Genomic DNA, 19,202 nt, shown 5'->3' with positions numbered 1-19,202 from the left:
TTGACCTCGATGAACCTCACTACTGGTTTTCTTACAGTGAATTTGTACATTTCAAACCTTTCCCCAATCTTAAATAACAGGATGATAAAAACTTAGTAAGATATGAAATGATCTTTAAAGAGGGGGGAGTGGAAGCTCAGACATCACAGCTCTATCTCTAAGATATCTGGTAAGCTTAAAAATTTCACATCACAAGAAAAGAAGATTTCAGAATATAGCATGTGAACAAGGATATCACAGATTGGGAAGAACTGATTATTTTGATATTTGCTTCCATTCTGTCAAGCACCACAACTTCCAACTCCAAGCTAAAAACCAGCATCAGTTCCTCTCTACAGACTATTTTAGACCGGCAGACTTTCTCTGGATAACCTGCTATGTCAGATAAGAAAAATAACAAACAAACAAACAAACAACCAAAAACCCCGAAACAAACTAACAAAAAAAGGAAAAGAAAAGGAAAAGTCTTCATTGTTCCTACTGGCTAAACAGAGCCACGCTCACCAGCATGACCCTTCACAGGAAAGCAAATAAATACAAATAAATAATACCATCACATTAAATACTTCGGGGAAATTATGGATCCCTTCTTTCCTGCAAGAAACCCATGCTACCATTTCTCCAGTCAAATCATTATATGCTGTATTTAATCCACGTAGAGGCCTTTTATTATGCTGGCACTGCACACTTCCCCTGTTATGAGAACCTAAAAGTCCACGAGTCACTGAAAGAACGATGCAAAATTGCAACAAAGGTTCTGAGAGTCTTCTGAAAGTATCGCTGCTGATAATTACACTTGCCAGTTTCAAAGCAGAACTGAAGTGCTTCACTAATTTAAGTGCTACAGTTTACTATCAATGTTTTCCAGTGTAAAGGCAACGTGATGTTTTTAACAACTGCGATACCCAGTTTCCATCCGTGACTCCTCCCACGAGCACTGGGCTAAGAGGACGCCCAAACTGAATCCAAGAGGAGTTACTGACAGCCCTCCCCGAGGATTGGCTTTCTCTGGAGACTTCAGATACAGACACAAGCACTGTCTGAAATTGAGACTAATTAGCCTACAAATGCTGAAGAAAACGTAGCTAACAGATACATTGCTAGGACCCGCATTCTCCCTCTCACCACAGCGAGAATTCTCACCAAGGGACAACCCCTGAAGGACACATCCCAGGCACGTTTGGATTGCCCCACCTTCTCGAGGTGTTTCTGTGGAACTCCGCCCAGAACTGACTAGGATTCAGAGCAATTATTTAGGGATCCTGCAAAATCAGACAGAGTTTTGCAAGGACATAAATTCTGCGGGTGAATTACCCACACGGAAAGGTACAATACGATGCACACATCCTTCCTGGAGCAGCTGTTTTCAAAAGCTGAAAGGGGCTATAAATAGAGTGTCACTTGATTGCCAGTTCACATGAAACTAAAACACGGAGTAAATAGGAAACAGCAATTAGTTCTCAGATGTCTTCCTTCAATACAGAGTCGCTCTCAATATTTCTGGTACTTTGCATCGCAGCATAACACTATGATTTTATCCCAATTAATGTTTCACTATGCCATCACCATCCACACAGACACCTCTTCCCTCCAACACACTGTGAACTGCATTGATAGTTATGGACTTGCTATAAGGGTTTTCATCTGATTTGGTGGCTGAAAAACAGCAGCAATGAAGATATACATAAACTTCTTAATTTTGTACTGACACCCATAATGGCTTTGACAAATTTACCAAAAACAATCCACCCAAACAAACAAAAAGCAAAAAAAAATGCACGTGGGCAGTGCCTGAAGTCTCCCAATACTATTTCTAAGTCAAAATGAAATGCTTGACTTGCACTTGTTCTGTCAGCCACACTGCTGAAACGTTATTAAAAAAAATTATGAATAGGAAGAAACCTTCCTTCCCATTCAGATCAGGTCAGCAATGACCAACAACCAGGGCTACCCATCCAAACAACAAAGCTCCTACGTGGAACTGCCAAAGTCTGAAAGGGAAAAGACCCACATATACACTAAACTACAGACAAAAAGGCACAACAATGGGCCTGTTGTCTCGTAAGTCTGCACACAAGCAACTACACCTGGTTTATTAAGGCCATAAACACCATTTTGAGCAAAAGTGCAGTGGCTCCATAAGACAAGCACACCATGTACCAACCTCTTCTTTAAAAGCAGGAGTCAGTAAGGACTGAGCATCTCCTGCCACCGCCAACATGGATCTCAACATAATTCAGTGGGAAGGCTCTCCCAGGTCCTATTTTCTCAAGGCAATAAAGCTACTGAAGTTGTTTAGGTTAAATGAAAAACAGTAAATGCGAGACCTTAACCTTAAGCCACCAGAGGAATTTTGTTCTTAGCTGAAGTTATGTACATTTTATTGGAGCAGCATCCAGAAAAGAGATCTTAGTAAATCCAGGAGGATGATTTCAACTGATCAAATCTTAATACTTCAGCTGTCAGAGACACAATCATGCAATTGCAAAAGGGAAAAGACCAAAAAGGTCTTACAGCACGTCTTCAGAATCTGCACACTACAGTCCTAATTTCAACACTGAGCTTTTCTGCTCTGACTGGAGCAGAAAAAAAACCCCAAACCAAACAAAAACAAAATAAAACTAAACAAAACCCCAAACCCCCCAAAAACACCCAAATTCAGTCAGAAGGATTGATCACTAAAAGTTAGGACAATCCTCAGCTAAGACTTGACCAAAAGCAGCTGTCGAGACATAACGAAAGTCAAAAGCAGTGAGACCATTAGGGTTTTTTTAATTTTAGGACTTCAAAATTCCTTTCCAAGGGACTTCTGTGCATGTGGGTGCTACAGACACACACACCTCTCGATGGTGTGAAAACCAACCAGCAATGACCTTGATTTCCTTCGGTGGATTACTGAGTGCTCAGGGACCACGGGCAGAAAACTACCGAGTTAGGCTCGGTAATGTGATATCCCACCTTAAATTCCACCACGAAACAAGAGGAAAACCAATACCATCCACGGTCAGAGACGCCTGGGAGGCACAAGAAGACACACGTTTTACAGCGCTGTAAATCAGCTCCATCTCGAGCACTCGGAGGTTTCGACTCAAAGGCAGGAATTGTTTTGCCACTCGAGCACAAAAGAACAACCCATTTTCCCTGGAGAGCTGCCCCCTCCCTCCCCAAAAACCCACGGCGGCACTGCGATGGATCGCCACACCTCCAAAGCCACGGGAATAAATATTGTGGAGTGGGGTTTTTTAAATATTTTTGGTAACGTTTCTCACGAAACCTGCGCCATGACAAAGAACACACCGATAGTTCCTTCCACACCACGGGAACGTCCCCGCGGCCTCGCGAACTGAAAGTAGCGCTGGGTTTAACTTCCAAAGTGGAAATAACCTGGATGGGGTGTGGGAGCGAGGGCAGCGCGGGGCTGGAGAGCCGGGGACACAAATCCCGGCTGGATCGGGCGGCACCGGGCGCGTCCCGGCTCCCGAACCCCCGGGAACACCCCGGGATCGCCCGCGCCATTATCCCACGGGCGTTCACGCGCTTTGTTCCCGGCAAACCCGGACCCTGCCCGGCCTCCGAGGGTGATCCCGGGGCTATCCCGAGCCGCCGCCGCCCAAGTTCCCCGCTGGATCCCCGCGTGCAACAGTTCCTCCGGGAAGCGGAGGGACCGCCGGCTCCTGGGGCACCGCCGGGGGTTGGGGCGGGGGACGGAGGTCCCGGAGCACCCCCGGGGTGGGATGGGATGGGTCGAGCGGAATGTTGGGGGGTGTCCAAGGAAACTTGGGAGCTGCGGGACAGCGCGGCCGAGGGGCGGAGCGGCGGCGCCGGGAAGGGGCTCCCGGCCCCCTCCTCACTTTCGCGGGGCGCCAGGAAGGGCTCCCACCCCCCGTCCCGCCCGCCCTTACCGAGGTAGTGCCTCCGCAGCAATCCGGGCTCCTCCAGCCCCAGGCTCCGCTTCTGCACGTCCCAGAGCAGGTGCGGGCAGCGCCCGCGGGACATGGCCCCGCGCGGTGTCGGGGGGAGCGGGTCGGTGCTGGATCGGGATGAGGGTCGGGATGGGGGTCGGGCCGATGGAGCGCCGGGACGGGCCGGCGCGCGCGATCACCATGGGAACCGCCGAGCGGGCCCCGCGCGCGCCCCGCGCCCGCCGCGCGCCCCGCCGCCGACCGCGAGCCGGGGGGCGGGGCCGGCAGCGGGACACGCCCACCGGGCACGCGGCGGGACACGCCTATCGGGGGGGGAGCGGGGGCGCCGGGACTGACGCGCGTCTCGCGAGAGACCGTGACGTCACCTCGCCCCCAAGTGAGGGCAGGCGTGGGCGTGGCTGGCCGCCGAACCGGCTCTCTGGAGTCAAACCGGGGCGAAGCCTCAAGGCCGCCATCTTAGGTTTGGGTAGGTTAGGGTTCCACCGCGCCGGCCATCTTGAGCGGGAGAGTGAAGCCGCCCCGCCGGCGGCCATCTTTGATCCGGGCGCCGGTGCCCTTCCCGCGGGCGGACGGCGCGCCAGATCTCCTTAGGGGGCGGGGCCAGCCCGCTCAGCCAATGGCGCTGCGCTCGGCGCCCCGCCCCGCCCCACCCCCTGCGAGGACATCCAATCAGCGCGCGGGGCCGGCGGGGGCGCGGCCGGCGGGGGACGGACGCGCAGTCGGTCCCCGCTGTCTCCGCGGTCCCCTTTGGTCGCCTCCGTTCGGTCCCCGCTCGTCTCACCATGGCCGCCGCCGTCTCGGGGCTCCGCGCCTCCTACCACCGCCTGCTCGACCGCATCGAGCTCATGCTGCCGCCGCGGTTCCGGCCCTTCTACAACCACCCGGCGGGTAACGCGCGGGGGGTCACCTTGGGCGGGGGGCGGGAGCGGGGACGCGGGTGCGGTGGCTCCGCTCCTTAACGGGGACGTGGATGTGTCTGGGAAGGGGAAATACAAAAAGGCGGGCGCCACACGGGTGGTCCCAGCCGGGTGTCGCTGTCACGGCGCTCGCGGGGAGCGGCGGCGCCGCCAGAGCCCGTCCCGGGGAATTCGATGCTTCCAAAGGAGCCCGGAGGCCCCCGCAGCCAAGTGGATGTGCTGGGGAAACAGAATGGAAAATAGGCTCGTGGAATCACGCCATGGTTCAGGTTGGAAGGGACCTTAAAGAGCATCTCGTTCCAAACCCCCTGCCAAGGGCAGGGACACCTCCCACCAGACCAGGGTGCTCGGAGCCCCATCCAGCCTGGCCTTGGACACTTCCAGGGACGGGGGAGAGCGCTGACAGGGCTGCTGTGGGTAAGGAATTTCCGTGGAATGAGCTCCCCTCGCCTGACCTACGACTTGCCTTTGCATGAGCAAACAGGGGGGACTGTGTTGTTAGAGAGAAGCCTCTTGTAAAATGATCTCCTTCGGTGCCATTTACGTGGTGTTTGTCCTGTAAACAAACTGTGTCGGGCAATTAAAAGCAGTGCTCGATAAAATCCTGGAATTCCATAGGCTGCTGTTCCCACTGTTTCCTGTCTGTGGGATAGGCATCCTTGACTCTTGACCCATCTGGAATATGCACTGTGAAAATGGACTTTGGCTTTCAGTCTGTCCTCTTGAAACGGTTCTTTCTTGGGAGGAAAATTGTTTCTCTACAGAAATCACAAAGAGTGAAAAAACTGCAGTTCTCAAAATGTTTGGCTTATACTGAATACACTAGGCCAGTATATTTAATATTAATGTATTTTTATATATGAAAAGCCAATATATCCAACACTTGCATTGTAAAGGTGCTGAGAGACACATTCAATCTGTGAGAAAAGCAGCTGAAAGCTGCTTTTATTGGATACAAGGCACAGAAAGCGCTGGGAATATCTGTGTTCCTTGTTCACCAGACCTGCAGTAGCAACTGAATAAGGCTTTGGGGGTTCTCTTGCAGTGCTTTTCACTTCATGGAACTGCCCATGGGCCACTTTTGTTAACCACCATAATGTTGTAATTAATAAATCCTTTTTTATGGACTCTTTGTGTGTGTGTATGTATGTATGTATATATATATATATACATACACACACACACACACACACACACACACACATATCTATCTGCATGAGAATAGCCCTAAGCAGGTCCTGAAACTGAACCTTTGCCACTTCTGATTCAGCTCTGAACATCCTGAAGGTGTGTCTGTGAGAAAGTTATGCAATAGATGTCACTCTGACTAGGAAAAAAAAAAGTAGGTTAAAAATGAAAGGCTGGCATTTTATCTCTGGTGATATCCTGATTTCTAGTCTAATTTAGGAATATAAGTGTCGTTGTCGTGGAATTATGAATCACTTGTGAGGGATGGAGAATGTGCTTTCTTCTTTCCTGGCACAAAGAAAGCTTCCAGTGAGATAATTGATGCCTGGTCTGAAAATCTGTTTCTTTGGCTGGCACTGCTGGAGGACAGTTGCCTGGCACACCAGCTCCCCAGGCTGCCACAGGAAAGCCTGGGCTCAACTTGTCCCCCCTCCCTTTTGGCCTTTTGGGTTCACTTTGCCTGATTAAACCAAACTTTTCAGCACAAAGACTTCTTGCATTTAATAGAAGTCATAAATCCTATAAACTGGTCACACCTGTGATATCCAGGTGAGCCTCTGCTATTCCCCCTGCTGTCGAATTCCTCCTTGAGAAATTCTGGATGTCAGGACCAGGGAGGAGCTTTCCCTGGCTGGGTGCTTGCTGGAGTGCTTCCAGGAGAGGTGTTCTGCTCCAGGCATTTGACAGTATTCCCTAATTACCAGCTTGGATTGGTACCTTCCCTTTGTACCTTCTTGCACTGTTTCTTACTTCTGTAGTCAGCAGTTTTAAATGATCGAGTTATTTATCTATTATTAATAAAAATTAACGTCAGTCTTCTTGAGAACTTTAGTGGCTGTTTATGGAATGTCAGTTTAATAATTTATACTCACCCCACATTCTCTAGTACTCCAAATCTGAATTTGTCTTTTAGAATAAATTAAATGATAGGGATTAAAGCCGTTTACAGAGGGCCTCTGTGAGACTGGTTTGTAACAATCTGTATTTGCAGCCTGATACTGCTACACTGAGCAGCTGCCTAAGAGAACAGCAACTTAAGTTTGTATCTTTAAAGGATAATACTGTATTTATTCAGCAATATTAGATAAAAAGTAACATGGTAGTAGTTATTAACTGCAGCGTGAAGCTTGATCGCAAGCAGTGTGGGTTAAAGAGGGCTTTACACGAAGCTGCCAGGCCAGTTTTTGTGGCTTTCTGCCCTGCCCTTTTCAGGTCCTAGTTGCCTTTAAGGTGACAGAGCAGGTGATATTTGTAACAGTCTTATCCCCCCCAAAATTATGAGTTGTTTCACAAGGTGCCTGCCGTAGAAACCCAGCGGTCACATTTTCCCCAAGTCACAGTTTTAAACTTGAGGGTGCTTAAAACAGGGAGCACAAACAGTTGCTGCAAGGTCTTTTTAAAGGTTGAATTGTTAGTGAAAAAGTAGCTCACATAAAAAGCAAGCAAAGTCCTGGTGGTTACTCATATATAACGTGTTTTACACCTGTTACATGTTACAGTGAAAACTTGGCTTCATGTTGGATGTTACCAGAGTGGTGAACAGCGGCACACTGAGACCTAAACCCCGTGTTCTGATGGAATTGGAACCAGTGTCCTGACTGTCTCCCAGTGCTTTGGGTCATGGGCTCCCATTCAAGACTTGGAGCAGTAGTCTTGGATTAATGATTTCTGGCATGGTTGTAGCTGTGGCTTTACACTGCTTTGTTTTAACCAACCAGTTGCCACTTTGGCACCACTGCAAGACACATGTATTTGTAAGAGAGCTGTTTTCCCCCAGACCCCATTGCATTGATTTTTCTCCCTTTCTCCTGGAGATTTTTAACTCTTCCTCCATAATCCTCCTTTGCCTCCTGGTAGATTCCTAGGGTGTGGGTTTGAAGCCTTATTTCTGCCAGGAAGAAGAAGGCTATTGAGAGGTGCAGGTCAGAGAACATTCTCCTTGTGACACTTACTGCTGCTTCTATTTGTGATTTGTGTTCTCACTTGAACCATCTAATGCCTGTAGCGTGAAGAGGTGGACTGTGATTTCGGAAAGGAAGGAGGGACTGGCTTGTTACAGTCCTAGTAATAAAATATTTTTGAGTTTTAGTTTACAATATTCAGTTCGCAAAGATTTAAAATACTATTTCTGTTAGTCCAGCTGTAAAGTAAGTTTTAATCATTCTTTGGAAACTGTTTTCACTACTCCTAGGCCTTATCCTAACTCTTTTCACTCATAAATCAACTTTGCCTGCTCTAGTGTCCTTGATTGCTTAAAAATGGACATGCAAAATCCTACTCACCTGTTGCAGAAGTGTGTGGGTTGATTACACAACTGAAGGTTGATGAACTATGGATATAAGGTGCTAGAGCTCGTACAGTGGTAGAAACTGTGCTAATACACACAATTCATTATTAAAAAAAGCCCCAAAACAACCCAAACTTACTGTGGGTATTAAAATAGCTACATCTCACTGAATAATTTAACTTCTTTTCTGTTTCCTCCCCCACTCCCTCAGGTCCCAAGACAGTGTTTTTCTGGGCACCGGTTATGAAATGGGTAAGTATAAGATCCCAGCTGGTGTCTGGGTGTCAATCAGCAGCAATCCATTTGAGAAAGCAGTAGTTTCCCAGCAGATATCTGAGCCTACAGAAAGATTTAACACTGAGGCTCTAATTTTTAATATATGTGGAGGAACAAAATTAACCTTGGTAACCCAGAGCGCAACATACAGGGAGAAAATGCTTTGTGGAAAAACTGTACTTTTCACTGCAAGTTTCACAAAAGCTTTCTTTTGTGGAACACTAGCTCCAGGTAGGCATGAGCTGGCATAATGCAAAACTCCTAAAGCATGTGTTTCTTCAGAGATTGAGGAATTTGAAGAGGATCTTAGGGAAGCTAAATTCCTAGGCCTCCTAAGCTTGAAGGTAGGTTAAAGCATGTCAGAGTGCAAAGTAGTCTTGAGAAAGCAGAAAAAGCATTAGGACTCTCTTATTTGTGGGATTTTGGTTTTGAGGCTATTTTTGTGGATTTTTTTTGTGAACTCCTGTAACATGACTATGACATTATATGTCCAGTAGAGGGCAATAACACAACAAACAAATCAGGCAGTTTACTGCTGATGTTGTCAAGTAGATCAGCCAAGCCCTTTCTCAGTTCACCTGGAAGTTTTCCACTTTTACTGAAATTATATTTAAAAAGAAGCACTTTTATCCCCTTTAAATGAAGCTGAGTGAAGACTATATGGTGTCACACCTACATCTTTACCAGCAATATCTTAGCCTGAACTGTAGGAAGAAGGGCCTTATTTAGATAAGCATCTACTTGTTGCTTACAGCAAAAAAAAAACAGGTTTGGTTAAGAAAGCAGCTGTGCTAAAATTAACCTTGTTCTTGAATTAATAAAAAATTGCCACTGCCTGGGATTTTATTGCCAGCCAGTTGAAACCCTCATAACTGTGTCCTTATCCCTACCACAAGGGACTGGAAGTGGGTGGTGTCTCCAAGAGTCTAATTGCTCACACAGTGCATCCCATCTCCTGCATAATGCATGTAGCTGTGAAGCAACTTCCCCTTGTAAATCCCTTGACCCGTTACAGGAGGTCCTGGACTGGTGCTCACTGAATTTCTCTTTACAGGGTTTGGTGTGTGCTGGACTGGCTGACATGGCCAGACCAGCAGAAAAGCTCAGCACAGCACAGTCTGCAGTACTAATGGCCACAGGTAAAACCACAGTTACTCCATGTTTTTGAACCTGAATACACTCCTTTCCAAATCCTCCATCAGCACTAATCCACTTCTATAGAAAGGCTTTAACTATAACATGCCAGCTCTCACTACTGCTGTTGGATGATAGTTCTGGGACAGCTGTACACTTTTTATCAAACCTGTAAGTGTTCTGTAATCATGTAACACTTTTCTACATGTGTCTTAATTTGGAATTGTCCAGACCAGATTGCTAAGAGTTAGGACATGAGTTTCATCCCTTAAGTTACCATGAGACCACTCATTCCTCTAAGTGACCTCTTTTGCTTCAGATCAAATAATTTTGAAATCAGGCCAGGATATAGTGACTTTTTTTAAACAGACTTTAGGGATTAAAGAATGGTAGGGTATTTACACTAACTGGAAAGAATCTGCAAGTGTTACAAGGAATTGGAAGTAGTGGTACATGGACTACTGCACTGCTGTCTGCCAAGAATGTTCACACTGGCAGAAGCAATAATCTGTAATGACAGAATCATTTAGGTTGGAAAAGATCTCTAAGATCATTGAATCCAACCAATAACCCAGCACTGCCAAACTCACCACTAAACCACGTCCCTAAATGACATATCTACACATCTTATGACTCCACCACTTCCCTGGGCAGCCTGTTTCAATGCTGACAACCCTTTCAGTGAAGACGTTTTTTCCTGATATCCAATTTAAACGCCATCAGTGCAACTTGAGGCCGTTTCTTCTCATCCTGTCTGTCACTTGTTCCCTGAGAGCAGAGCCCAAACCCCACCTGGCTACAACCTCCTTTCAGGGAGTTGCAGAGAGTGATAAGGTCACCCCTGAGCCTCCTTTTCTTCAGGTTAAACTATCCAAGCTGGACATACTACAGCAAAATACCACTGCCCTGCAACTGTGCTGGAGAATTAAGGTCTCTACTCTGTAGAGTACAGAGATTTTTGTTTGATATTCAGACTACGATTGACCTTACCATCTAGTTATTTTGGGAAAATGCAGTACATACCTGTAGCCATCCCAGTGGCACTTGCTGCACTTACCACTGAGAAACAGGTAGTTATGAAAAAAGCAGTTGTCTAACATGAAGTTGTAAAACTTGTCTACTTAAACTGGCCCACGCATCAGTCTCCAAACTTAGGGAAATGTCCGAGTATTTTGCTTTAAAGGATTAACATCTTTAAACCTTCCATTTGATTCAACAGGCCTTATTTGGTCACGATACTCTCTAGTTATTATTCCTAAAAACTGGAGTCTGTTTGCTGTGAACTTCTTTGTTGGCTGTGCCGGTGGCTCTCAGCTCTTCCGGATATGGAGGTAGGTGTTAAGAAGGGCTTCTCCACATTCTCTAACTGAGCATTCAAACCACCTCTTCTTAACTAGGAGTTCATAAATGCTGCCAGCCTCAATGTCAGTGCATCAGGCAAGAGGAACTGAATGATTAATGAAACACTGCACAACTCTTTTGCTACACTGTTAGTTTTCCAGTTAAGTCGGACTGAAGATTTAAATAGTTTCAGTCCAACTAGAGCACATGTTAAGGAATGCTCCATGTAAGCTGCAGTTTCTGGGTCTAAGGCATTTAAAAGCTGTGGTTCTGACTGACAAGCAGCCTAGACCTTGTGCTCATAAGCTGTGCACTTCTATCAGCTTTGAGCATTGAATCTTGTCAGTTCCAGCTGCATCAAAGGACTCTTAAGCAGAGCAGCACTTTTCATTTTTTTTTAATTATTTCTTGAGGGAAACTTTGGAGTTTTCTGGCTTCAGGACTGGCCAGGAATGCAGCAAACTTAGCTACTTTGGAACTTTTTACATGAATTAAGCTATCCTATGCTGAGTGTCCACCCTCAAGTCCATTGTAATTTTAAACCTCCTCTGCTGAACAGATTGTTAGGAAGACACTGTTATTGTAAGTGTTATTGTAACTATTCTATTCTTAGCCTGTGCTCTTTTATTTTTTTTTTCCTATAGGTATAATCAGGAGCTAAAAGCAAAACAACAAGAGCAGCTGCAATAAAGAGATGCTTAACCCAACAGGTCAAATCTAACAACGCACAAACCCATCCCCATGGGACCCAGCTTCACTAATTTTAATGTGCTTTTCCTCAGAGAAAAATCAAAGAGGAAATTTAAATGCCTAGAGAGCAAATGTTTTCTAAGTGCAAATAACAAAAGTATCACCACACATTTAAATAAAGGGCGACCTTTTAAATCAAAGCAAAACCGTGTGTTTGTATTGTCTCTTTAAAGAGACACTGACTGTGGACTGTGCCTGGAATGAGTTGCTGGGTCTCACCTTATCTGACTCCAGGAGTGACAGCCAGAGCCTCAGACTGAAGTGATCTTTCCTGTCACACTCAGACCTGGGCAGGAGTTTACCACACTTTCAGAAACCAACAGTAGCATTCGTATTTCGTTCCCTGTGATGCTCTTCCCTGGTAGCTAAGGACATTCTTTTCAGCTTCAGTTATGTGTATCTTCATTTGTTTCTCAGCCACCACTGTCTCTAACAAAAGGAGAACAAACTAGTATGTGCCACTGGTGTTTTAGCTTCTGTCATCCTTTATAACTCGAGGCAGGCTCAGGAATTTATATCCAGGGGAGAAGATGACAGGGACCAGGTAGCTTCTTCAGGATTGAGCTTTCATGAAAATAAATGCCTTGAAACACTGGAGTTTTGCAAGGTCCTATTTTATGTCTCTCTCCACCCCTACTCTCCCCTAGCCTCATGTGAGTCACCACTCCAGCATGGCAGGGGTGGAAAGGAACTGCACCTCGCTGTGGCACCAATGGTCCCCTCCTTTTTCACTCTTTGTACAATGTTATGTTATCCTGTGCAAAGCACCTGTGCAGGACACTCCAAGGAAAGCATTTTCCATTCTTACAAGGCATGCACCTGATACTCTGTCAGCTCCCCTTCTTCAAAGGCTGTCCCACAGTGAAGCCAGTAGTGTTCTGCTACAATTCCACTTGCATTCCTTGGCTCTTCCAGCTGGAGCAGTAACACAAGGTGTGAATTCCAAGGGTGAGCTCTCCAGCTGTGTTGTTGCTGAGTGGACACGGACTGCAGTGACTGCAGAAGATTGCCAGAGACAGAGGTGTTGTATTTCAGTCCCCCTCCCTTCCCAACCCTCACCCAGGTAAAATTCATCCAGCAAACCAGTAATGGGAAAAAAAAAAAGTGTATTAAAATATTCACAAGATAACAATACAAAACATGGAAGTCCATTCAAGAAAAAATATCCAAGATAACTGTTTCCAGATGAGTCTGTAAAAGCAAAAGCACTAACAGTTGGTACACTGGCTCTTCAAGTAATCAGGCCATGCAATGCATATCCAGCTCCCTCACACAGATTATACACCTGTCTTACAGGTGTTTGTTTTCTTGCACACCTCCAGGACAGAGGTTCACAAAAGACAAGTACCCGTGTACTCTGTTTTCAATCACATTTACCACGTAAGAACAGCTGGCATTGCAGGGAGACAGAAGACATTGCACAGCACACTGATCTCCAAAGGCATGGAACTTAGATTTTAGAGTGCAAAAATACCTGTAAATGAAAGGGCTTATTAGCTTTAGGGCAGTGAAGAGAAGGGAAAGAGAAGCCTCAAGAAGAGTATAATTGCTGAGCGTAGTTAATATGATTTTGTAGTGTCCCATATAAAAATGTCACCTAAATACTAGAACAGCCCAGAAGTCTTACCCATCTTCTCCACTTTGGTGGTTTTAAAGAGAAAATATTTCCATCACCTATTATACAATAAGAGCATTTGAGGTCCCAGGCAGATACATTAGTAATGCAAAATTCCAAGACAAGGTGTTTTGGTTACAAATCAATCAGTCTGTGCCTGACCTCAGTGAATCCACTCTAAGGTGATGCAGCTCCTAAGTTGCACATACACATTTACTGCAGTTACAGATGGTTACCTAAACAGTTCTCACAGGTTTAAAAAGTTTAAAAACCTAATTACAGCTCTTCTAGTCACAAACTGAAATATCACTAAAGCTTTGAGAGAAAACAAAACCCTGCAGGTCTCTGGTTGTAAATGACACATCGGACAATGAGTTACAGGGACGTACTTGCCACCCTGTTATGGCTCTTAATGCCACCTCATGAACATGGTGACCATCTTCCCCACAGAACAACTGCTGAAGTCAGAAGGGGCAGTGGATATCTGAGGTACTGAGTACAGCTATTAAATTACTTCCACTGGTACCTTACAATTATTTGTAATCCTTCTCCTGAAACTCATTTATGGTACTCAAAAATAAAGAAGATTTCAGATTGATCCCAGTTTTGTTTGCATGATGAATAAAAGAGAATTCATTGCAAGTCTTTTCCATCACACAGACCTTCCCCAGGTCCGCTATCCAGGAGCAATGACCCACCTAGTTTTACTCCTCGAGGCTGCTGCCTCAAGAGAGGCACCTACTCCTCTGCTGGGCTGCTGCAAGCTTGGCATGCAGCACTTCTTTTTAAAATAGATGATCCTAAAAAGAGCTGGCAGCAGTCCTACAGCAGGACAAGGGCAATGCCCTTCGTGCTCCTCAAAGTTCAAGCTGTTCTTTTCAACCTGCCAGGAGCAGCAGAGCAAGCAGAGCTAAACTTCTGGTCACCACAACGTCAGGATATGATGACCTTGTTTGACTTTAACCTCTGTTTGCTCTACCCATCAAGGAAGTAGAAGTCCTCTGTCTCCTGTGACTTTACTAAGTAAGCCAACTCACCCTCAGTCCTGTTCACCAGCACAGGTTATCATATCATTAAACAAGATAAGATAACCTGATGGACAGAAAGTTCACAAGTGTTGTCTCACAATGCCTGAAGTCCTTTTGACTTCAATCTGTCACTTAATAGCTACATTGTTCACATTTTCATGACAAAAAAAAAATTGAACAGCCCTACCACTGGAGAGGGATTCAGGCTGATTTCTGCCATTCCTGGGGGAAGAGTATTTTGTTTCTTTCTAAAAAGATGTTCAGTGTTTTTTAAAAATACTTCAAAGCTCATTCTGCCTTCACAAAGAGGACCCAAGCAGCCTTGCAAGGTGCCTCCTCAGTCTAGGCAATATCTATGTACCCGTAGCCAGACAAAAGCCATGCAAGGAGGTGTCTCCTTACATCAGTCAGCATTAGCCAGATCAGTGTTTCTCCTGAAGTCAGCACCAGATCAGCACGTCTCCCAAAGTTAGCACCAGATTAGTGTGATTCCTAAAGTTAGCACCACATCAGAATTGTGCTCAGATTCTCCAGTATATTCCAGCAGGAAAAGAAACAAACATTAGTAGCAGAATTCAGAGGCAAGGCCAGCCCCATCTTCTCATAGCAGCAAGTTTTTGATCACTACATTCATTGCAATTCTCCCTCTTACTCGAAAATACTTTCTTGGGGAGAAAGATGGTGATGTACAGACATGAATGCAGGTAGATCAAAATCAAGGTTCTCCATCAACCACATCAAAAGCATTAGTTTATTATTAAGTGTAAAACAAATGTTGGGAAGTAATAGCCTGGTAGTTAAGGAAAGCAGCAGCAGGAGGATTCATTCTGCTCCTAATCACAGAACCAGAGAATATGCTGAGTTGGAAGGGACCCACCAGGACCATCAAGTCCAATTCCTGGTCCTGCACAGGACCATCCCCAAGAGTCATGTGCCTGATAGTGTTGTCCAAAACTTCTTGAACTCTGTCAGGCTTGGTGCTGTGACCACTTCTCTGAGGAGCCTGTTCCAGTGTACCCAACCTCCCTCTGGGTAAAGAACCTTTTTCTAATATCCAACCTAAATCTCCCCCAGCTCAGCTTCACACCCTTTCCTCGAGTCCTGTCACTGGTCATGAGATGAAGAGATCAGTTCCTGCCTCTCCTCTTCCTCTCCCAAGGAAGTTGTAACTGCAGTGAGGTCTCCTCTCAGCCTCCTCTTCTCCAGGATGATCAAACCAAGTGCCCTCAGCTGCTCCTCACATGGCTTCCCCTCCAGACCCTTCCCCATCCTTGTTGCCCTCCTCTGGATGCTCTCTAATGGCTTAATATCTTTCTTATACTGTGACACCCAAAACTGCCCCAATATTGCAGGTGAGGTCGCCCCAGCTCAGAGCACAGCGGGACAATCCCCTCCCTGGCCCGGTTGGAGATGCTGTCCCTGATGCCCCCCCAGGACAGGGTTGGCCCTCCTGGCTGCCAGGGCACTGCTGACTCAGGGCCAACTGGCCACCCACCAGGACCCCCAGGGCCCTTTCCGTGGCATTCCTTTCCAGCACCTCATTCCCCAGTCTGTCCATGCATCCAGGGCTGCCCCATCCCAGGTGCAGAATCCAGCACCTGAGGAGATCATACAGAAGCACAGAATGGTTTGGGTTGGAAGGGACCTTAAGGACCATCTTGTTCCAACACCCCTGCCACGGGCAGGGACACCTTCCACTAGACCAGGTTGCTCAGAGCTCCATCCAAACTGGCCCTGAACACTTCCAGGGACGGGACATCCACAACTTCTCTGGGCAGCCTGTGCCAGGGCGTCCCCACCTTCTGAGTAAAGAATTTGCTGGCTACAGTCACCAATGTGAGTTCTGCAGCAACTAAGAACAGTGCTTTGGCACACAACAGATACTGGACGGTATCAACAGATGGAAGCTTGAGTTGGCAAACTGCCCCTGAGTGTGTCTGGGACAAGTAGGTCCCACTCCATCAGCTTCCAGCACTGGGAAGAAGCATCATAGCCCATCATGTGGAGTCTTGCTAAAACCCCTGTTTAATCCTCGAAGTAGAAAATTATATTTAAAGGCCTTCTGTGGAGAAGAAATTTGTTCATTTTTCATCTTGTATGCATTACTGCCAAAAAATAAAATGCTACATAACTTTCAGAGCTGCAATGGTTAGTGAGCCACAGCACAGTGTCTCAGCTCCCAACAGGACTTGGCAAACATCTGAAAACTGATATCTTAAAAACATCTTGAAACATGTCCTTTCTTTGATATCAGCCAAGTCCTGTAACAAGGGTGACACAAATTCAGATATTGCAGGATTAGGAACTGACATCGAGCAGAATAAATCAATCCATGGTTTCCTTTTGAGCCTCAGTTTTAAGAAGCTGGTTCTGGCTTTGAGGACAATGTCTTAAAATCTAGGCAGTGCATGTATACAAAAATAAAGCTGTCAACTTCTAATAAAGGCAGGTGTTGTCAGAAAACCTGTGAAGGCTGATCCTGATGAAGGGATATAGTGTTGGCATGCCCAACTTTGTTGAGAAAAAAAAACCCACTGTACAAAAAACAGCTATTAAAGTTCCACTGTTATAATCAAAGGATTATCTAATGTGGTTCTGAAAGGGTCTTCCACGGGCCTATAACTATTTCTCATTTACTTGGTGTTACATTAGGCTTGAGTTCATTTGGAACAGATTGCCCAGAGATGCTGTAGAGTTTCCACCCATGGAGATACTCAGAGCTGGGCACAGTGCTGGGCAACCTGCTCTGGCTGACCCTGCTTGAGGAGCAGGGGTTGGACTAGATGATCTCCAGAGGTCCCTTCCAACCTCAACCATTCTGTGACTGATTCCGTGCAACAAGACAGAACTAGGAAATGGGTAAGAATCAGAGACAAGGCGTTATGAGAGACCAAACTGAAAATCATTTGCTGCCACAAAAAAAGGCCAAACGACACCACATTAGGATGCACAAAACAGAAATCCTTCTACCATATGTTACTCTGAGAAGATCTCTGCTGGAATGCCACTTCTAGCTCTGAGCACCAGATTTCAGGATACTGTGGATCAGCAGAAGAAAGATCCTCATCAGCAGAGATCCTTAACAATCTAGGAGGAGTTTAACCTAGAAACAAGAAGCTGGGGAACTATACTCAAGCAGTAGACTTGCAGAGATGAAGGAAATAAACTGCCCTTCTGCATCCTCTGTGCAAATATAGGTTACACCAAAAAAAACCACACATCAAAAAAACACAAAGAGCCCTAGACATTCTCCAGAGGTCATTCAGCATCCACTACAGGCTTTTAAGAACAGATAAAGCACCTCTAAGGAGGTGACAGTGGTATAACGGAGCCATGGGAGAAGTAAGGGAGTACTACAGCTTCCAGATCCTTTGGAGCCCTTTTTCACACTTACATGAAATGACACAGCTTTGAGGAAGAAACATTTCACTGAAAGGTTCAACAGAGTCTGAGGTAACCACCTACAGCTACAGCTTCCTATGCCTTTAACTCACTATCTCCTTAGTGTTCACAAAATTCATTCATACCATTCCACAAAATTCATTAGATCAACACTATCCCTGCACCTCAAAGGATTAATCTTGAACAGCTGGGCTCATAGAGAAGTAAACAGTTCTGTGACCTGTGTTACACAGGTCAGGTAGGCCTAAAGACTTCCTTCACTTACACTGCTAAGACATACATTTCTGACAGCTAGGAGTCACAATTTGGCTTACAAGACCAAGTGAGAGGGTCTAGTTTACATGAGAAGGCAGCTTTTACCAAGAATCTGACCAAAGAAAGATAAATACCCTGTATACATAAGGAATTCAGTGGATATAAAGAAGATGTCTCCTTTATATTCATCTCAACAAAAGAAGGCCTTATAAGCAAAAAAAAAAAAAAAAAAAAAGGAAAAAGAAAGAATCTCCAGGTCAATCTAGAATCTTCAGGCATCTTCCAGTTTCTCCATTAATAATCAAGATAAAAATATTTAAAAATCGTGATGCGAGTTTTCACTTTCTCTCTCGTCACACATGATACAAAAAAGAATATCGGCGATTTATAAGCAAAAATTCTTACCGCATTTCAACATGCAACATTGGTCTCACTTCTGTACGATTAAATAGACTATTTACACACAATACATATATATCTTTCCCTCTGTATGCACATGCATTGGTCCTAGCCTAGGCATCAAAGGCCACATGTGAGTTCTCTGGGTCAAATCTTGTTCAAGCAATTCCAGTCTGAGTGTGTGTTCTCCTTTGGACAGCTTAGGATCTCATCTCAGTTCTTCCGGATGTCGGCGTAGACCACGGACTCTGACTTGTTGATCTTGTCGCTGTGCTGTCCCCCGGAGTGATCTAACTGCGCGTAAATGACTGGGCCCTGGGGACACAACAGAGAGGAGCCATCAGGACTTCTCAGAACAGGCAGCACGTCTGCAGCAAGATGAAAGCCAAAGCAAGACCACGGAGCTTTAATGACTGCGAACGGCACTTGGAAGCAGGTGGAATGAACCCTGGCCTGCGAATGAGCTCTAGTCTGCCACCTTTCTGCTCTTGGGAGCAATGCCAACAGCGCCCTTTCCTCCCTCTGAGACTTCTTCCTTCCCATAAAAAGCAAAATCTAGAATCCTTTGCTCTGAAATGCAGCAATTCTTACGTGTTATGGAGTAAAGACACGTGGCTTAGTCAGATGCACGCCAGATTTGTTATTGTTCAGGAGGATCTGTACTACAGATTTATCAGTCCACAGCAG

General features: G+C 45.8%; 3 protein-coding genes across 12 annotated transcripts in view; 1 reads left to right on the top strand and 2 right to left on the bottom strand.

Moving 5' to 3' along the window:
* DCAF6 (DDB1 and CUL4 associated factor 6) overlaps positions 1 to 4,174 on the bottom strand; it is an 82,069-nt gene extending 77,895 nt beyond the window's left edge. For 5 of the 7 annotated variants that reach the window (XM_064643565.1, XM_064643566.1, XM_064643570.1 and 2 more), the window contains exon 1: positions 3,903 to 4,173. In XM_064643565.1, the coding sequence (XP_064499635.1) occupies positions 3,903 to 3,996 (94 nt within the window). In that variant the 5' untranslated portion in view covers positions 3,997 to 4,173. Of the gene's footprint in view, positions 1 to 3,902 lie in introns of all 7 variants that reach the window. The other 2 variants (XM_064643567.1, XM_064643577.1) reach the window with 2 other exon arrangements.
* Positions 4,175 to 4,598: 424 nt separating this feature from the next.
* On the top strand, positions 4,599 to 12,413 carry MPC2 (mitochondrial pyruvate carrier 2). Its single transcript, XM_064643633.1, has 5 exons — positions 4,599 to 4,811; positions 8,527 to 8,567; positions 9,646 to 9,730; positions 10,945 to 11,056; positions 11,711 to 12,413. The coding sequence occupies exons 1-5, from the start codon at positions 4,706 to 4,708 to the stop codon at positions 11,754 to 11,756; spliced, it is 390 nt and encodes a 129-aa protein (XP_064499703.1). The 5' UTR covers positions 4,599 to 4,705; the 3' UTR covers positions 11,757 to 12,413.
* Positions 12,414 to 12,902: 489 nt separating this feature from the next.
* MPZL1 (myelin protein zero like 1) overlaps positions 12,903 to 19,202 on the bottom strand; it is a 37,362-nt gene continuing 31,062 nt past the window's right edge. For all 4 annotated transcript variants that reach the window (XM_064643617.1, XM_064643626.1, XM_064643621.1 and 1 more), the window contains one exon: positions 12,903 to 18,830. In XM_064643617.1, the coding sequence (XP_064499687.1) occupies positions 18,729 to 18,830 (102 nt within the window). In that variant the 3' untranslated portion in view covers positions 12,903 to 18,728. The remainder of the gene's footprint in view (positions 18,831 to 19,202) is intronic.

Source organism: Pseudopipra pipra, chromosome 2, assembly GCF_036250125.1.
Source record: "Pseudopipra pipra isolate bDixPip1 chromosome 2, bDixPip1.hap1, whole genome shotgun sequence".
Taxonomy (NCBI): Eukaryota; Metazoa; Chordata; class Aves; order Passeriformes; family Pipridae; genus Pseudopipra; species Pseudopipra pipra.
Note: the sequence above shows the minus strand (reverse complement) of the source record. Positions and strands in the feature narration are given on the sequence as shown.

Excerpts from the sequence above, each read along its gene's own strand:
- MPC2 (XM_064643633.1), top strand. The coding sequence starts at position 4,706 with ATGGCCGCCGCCGTCTCGGGGCTCCGCGCCTCCTACCACCGCCTGCTC. Across the intron at positions 4,812-8,526 it reads CTTCTACAACCACCCGGCGG|GTCCCAAGACAGTGTTTTTC; the intron begins GTAACGCGCGGG and ends CCACTCCCTCAG. Across the intron at positions 8,568-9,645 it reads GGGCACCGGTTATGAAATGG|GGTTTGGTGTGTGCTGGACT; the intron begins GTAAGTATAAGA and ends TTCTCTTTACAG.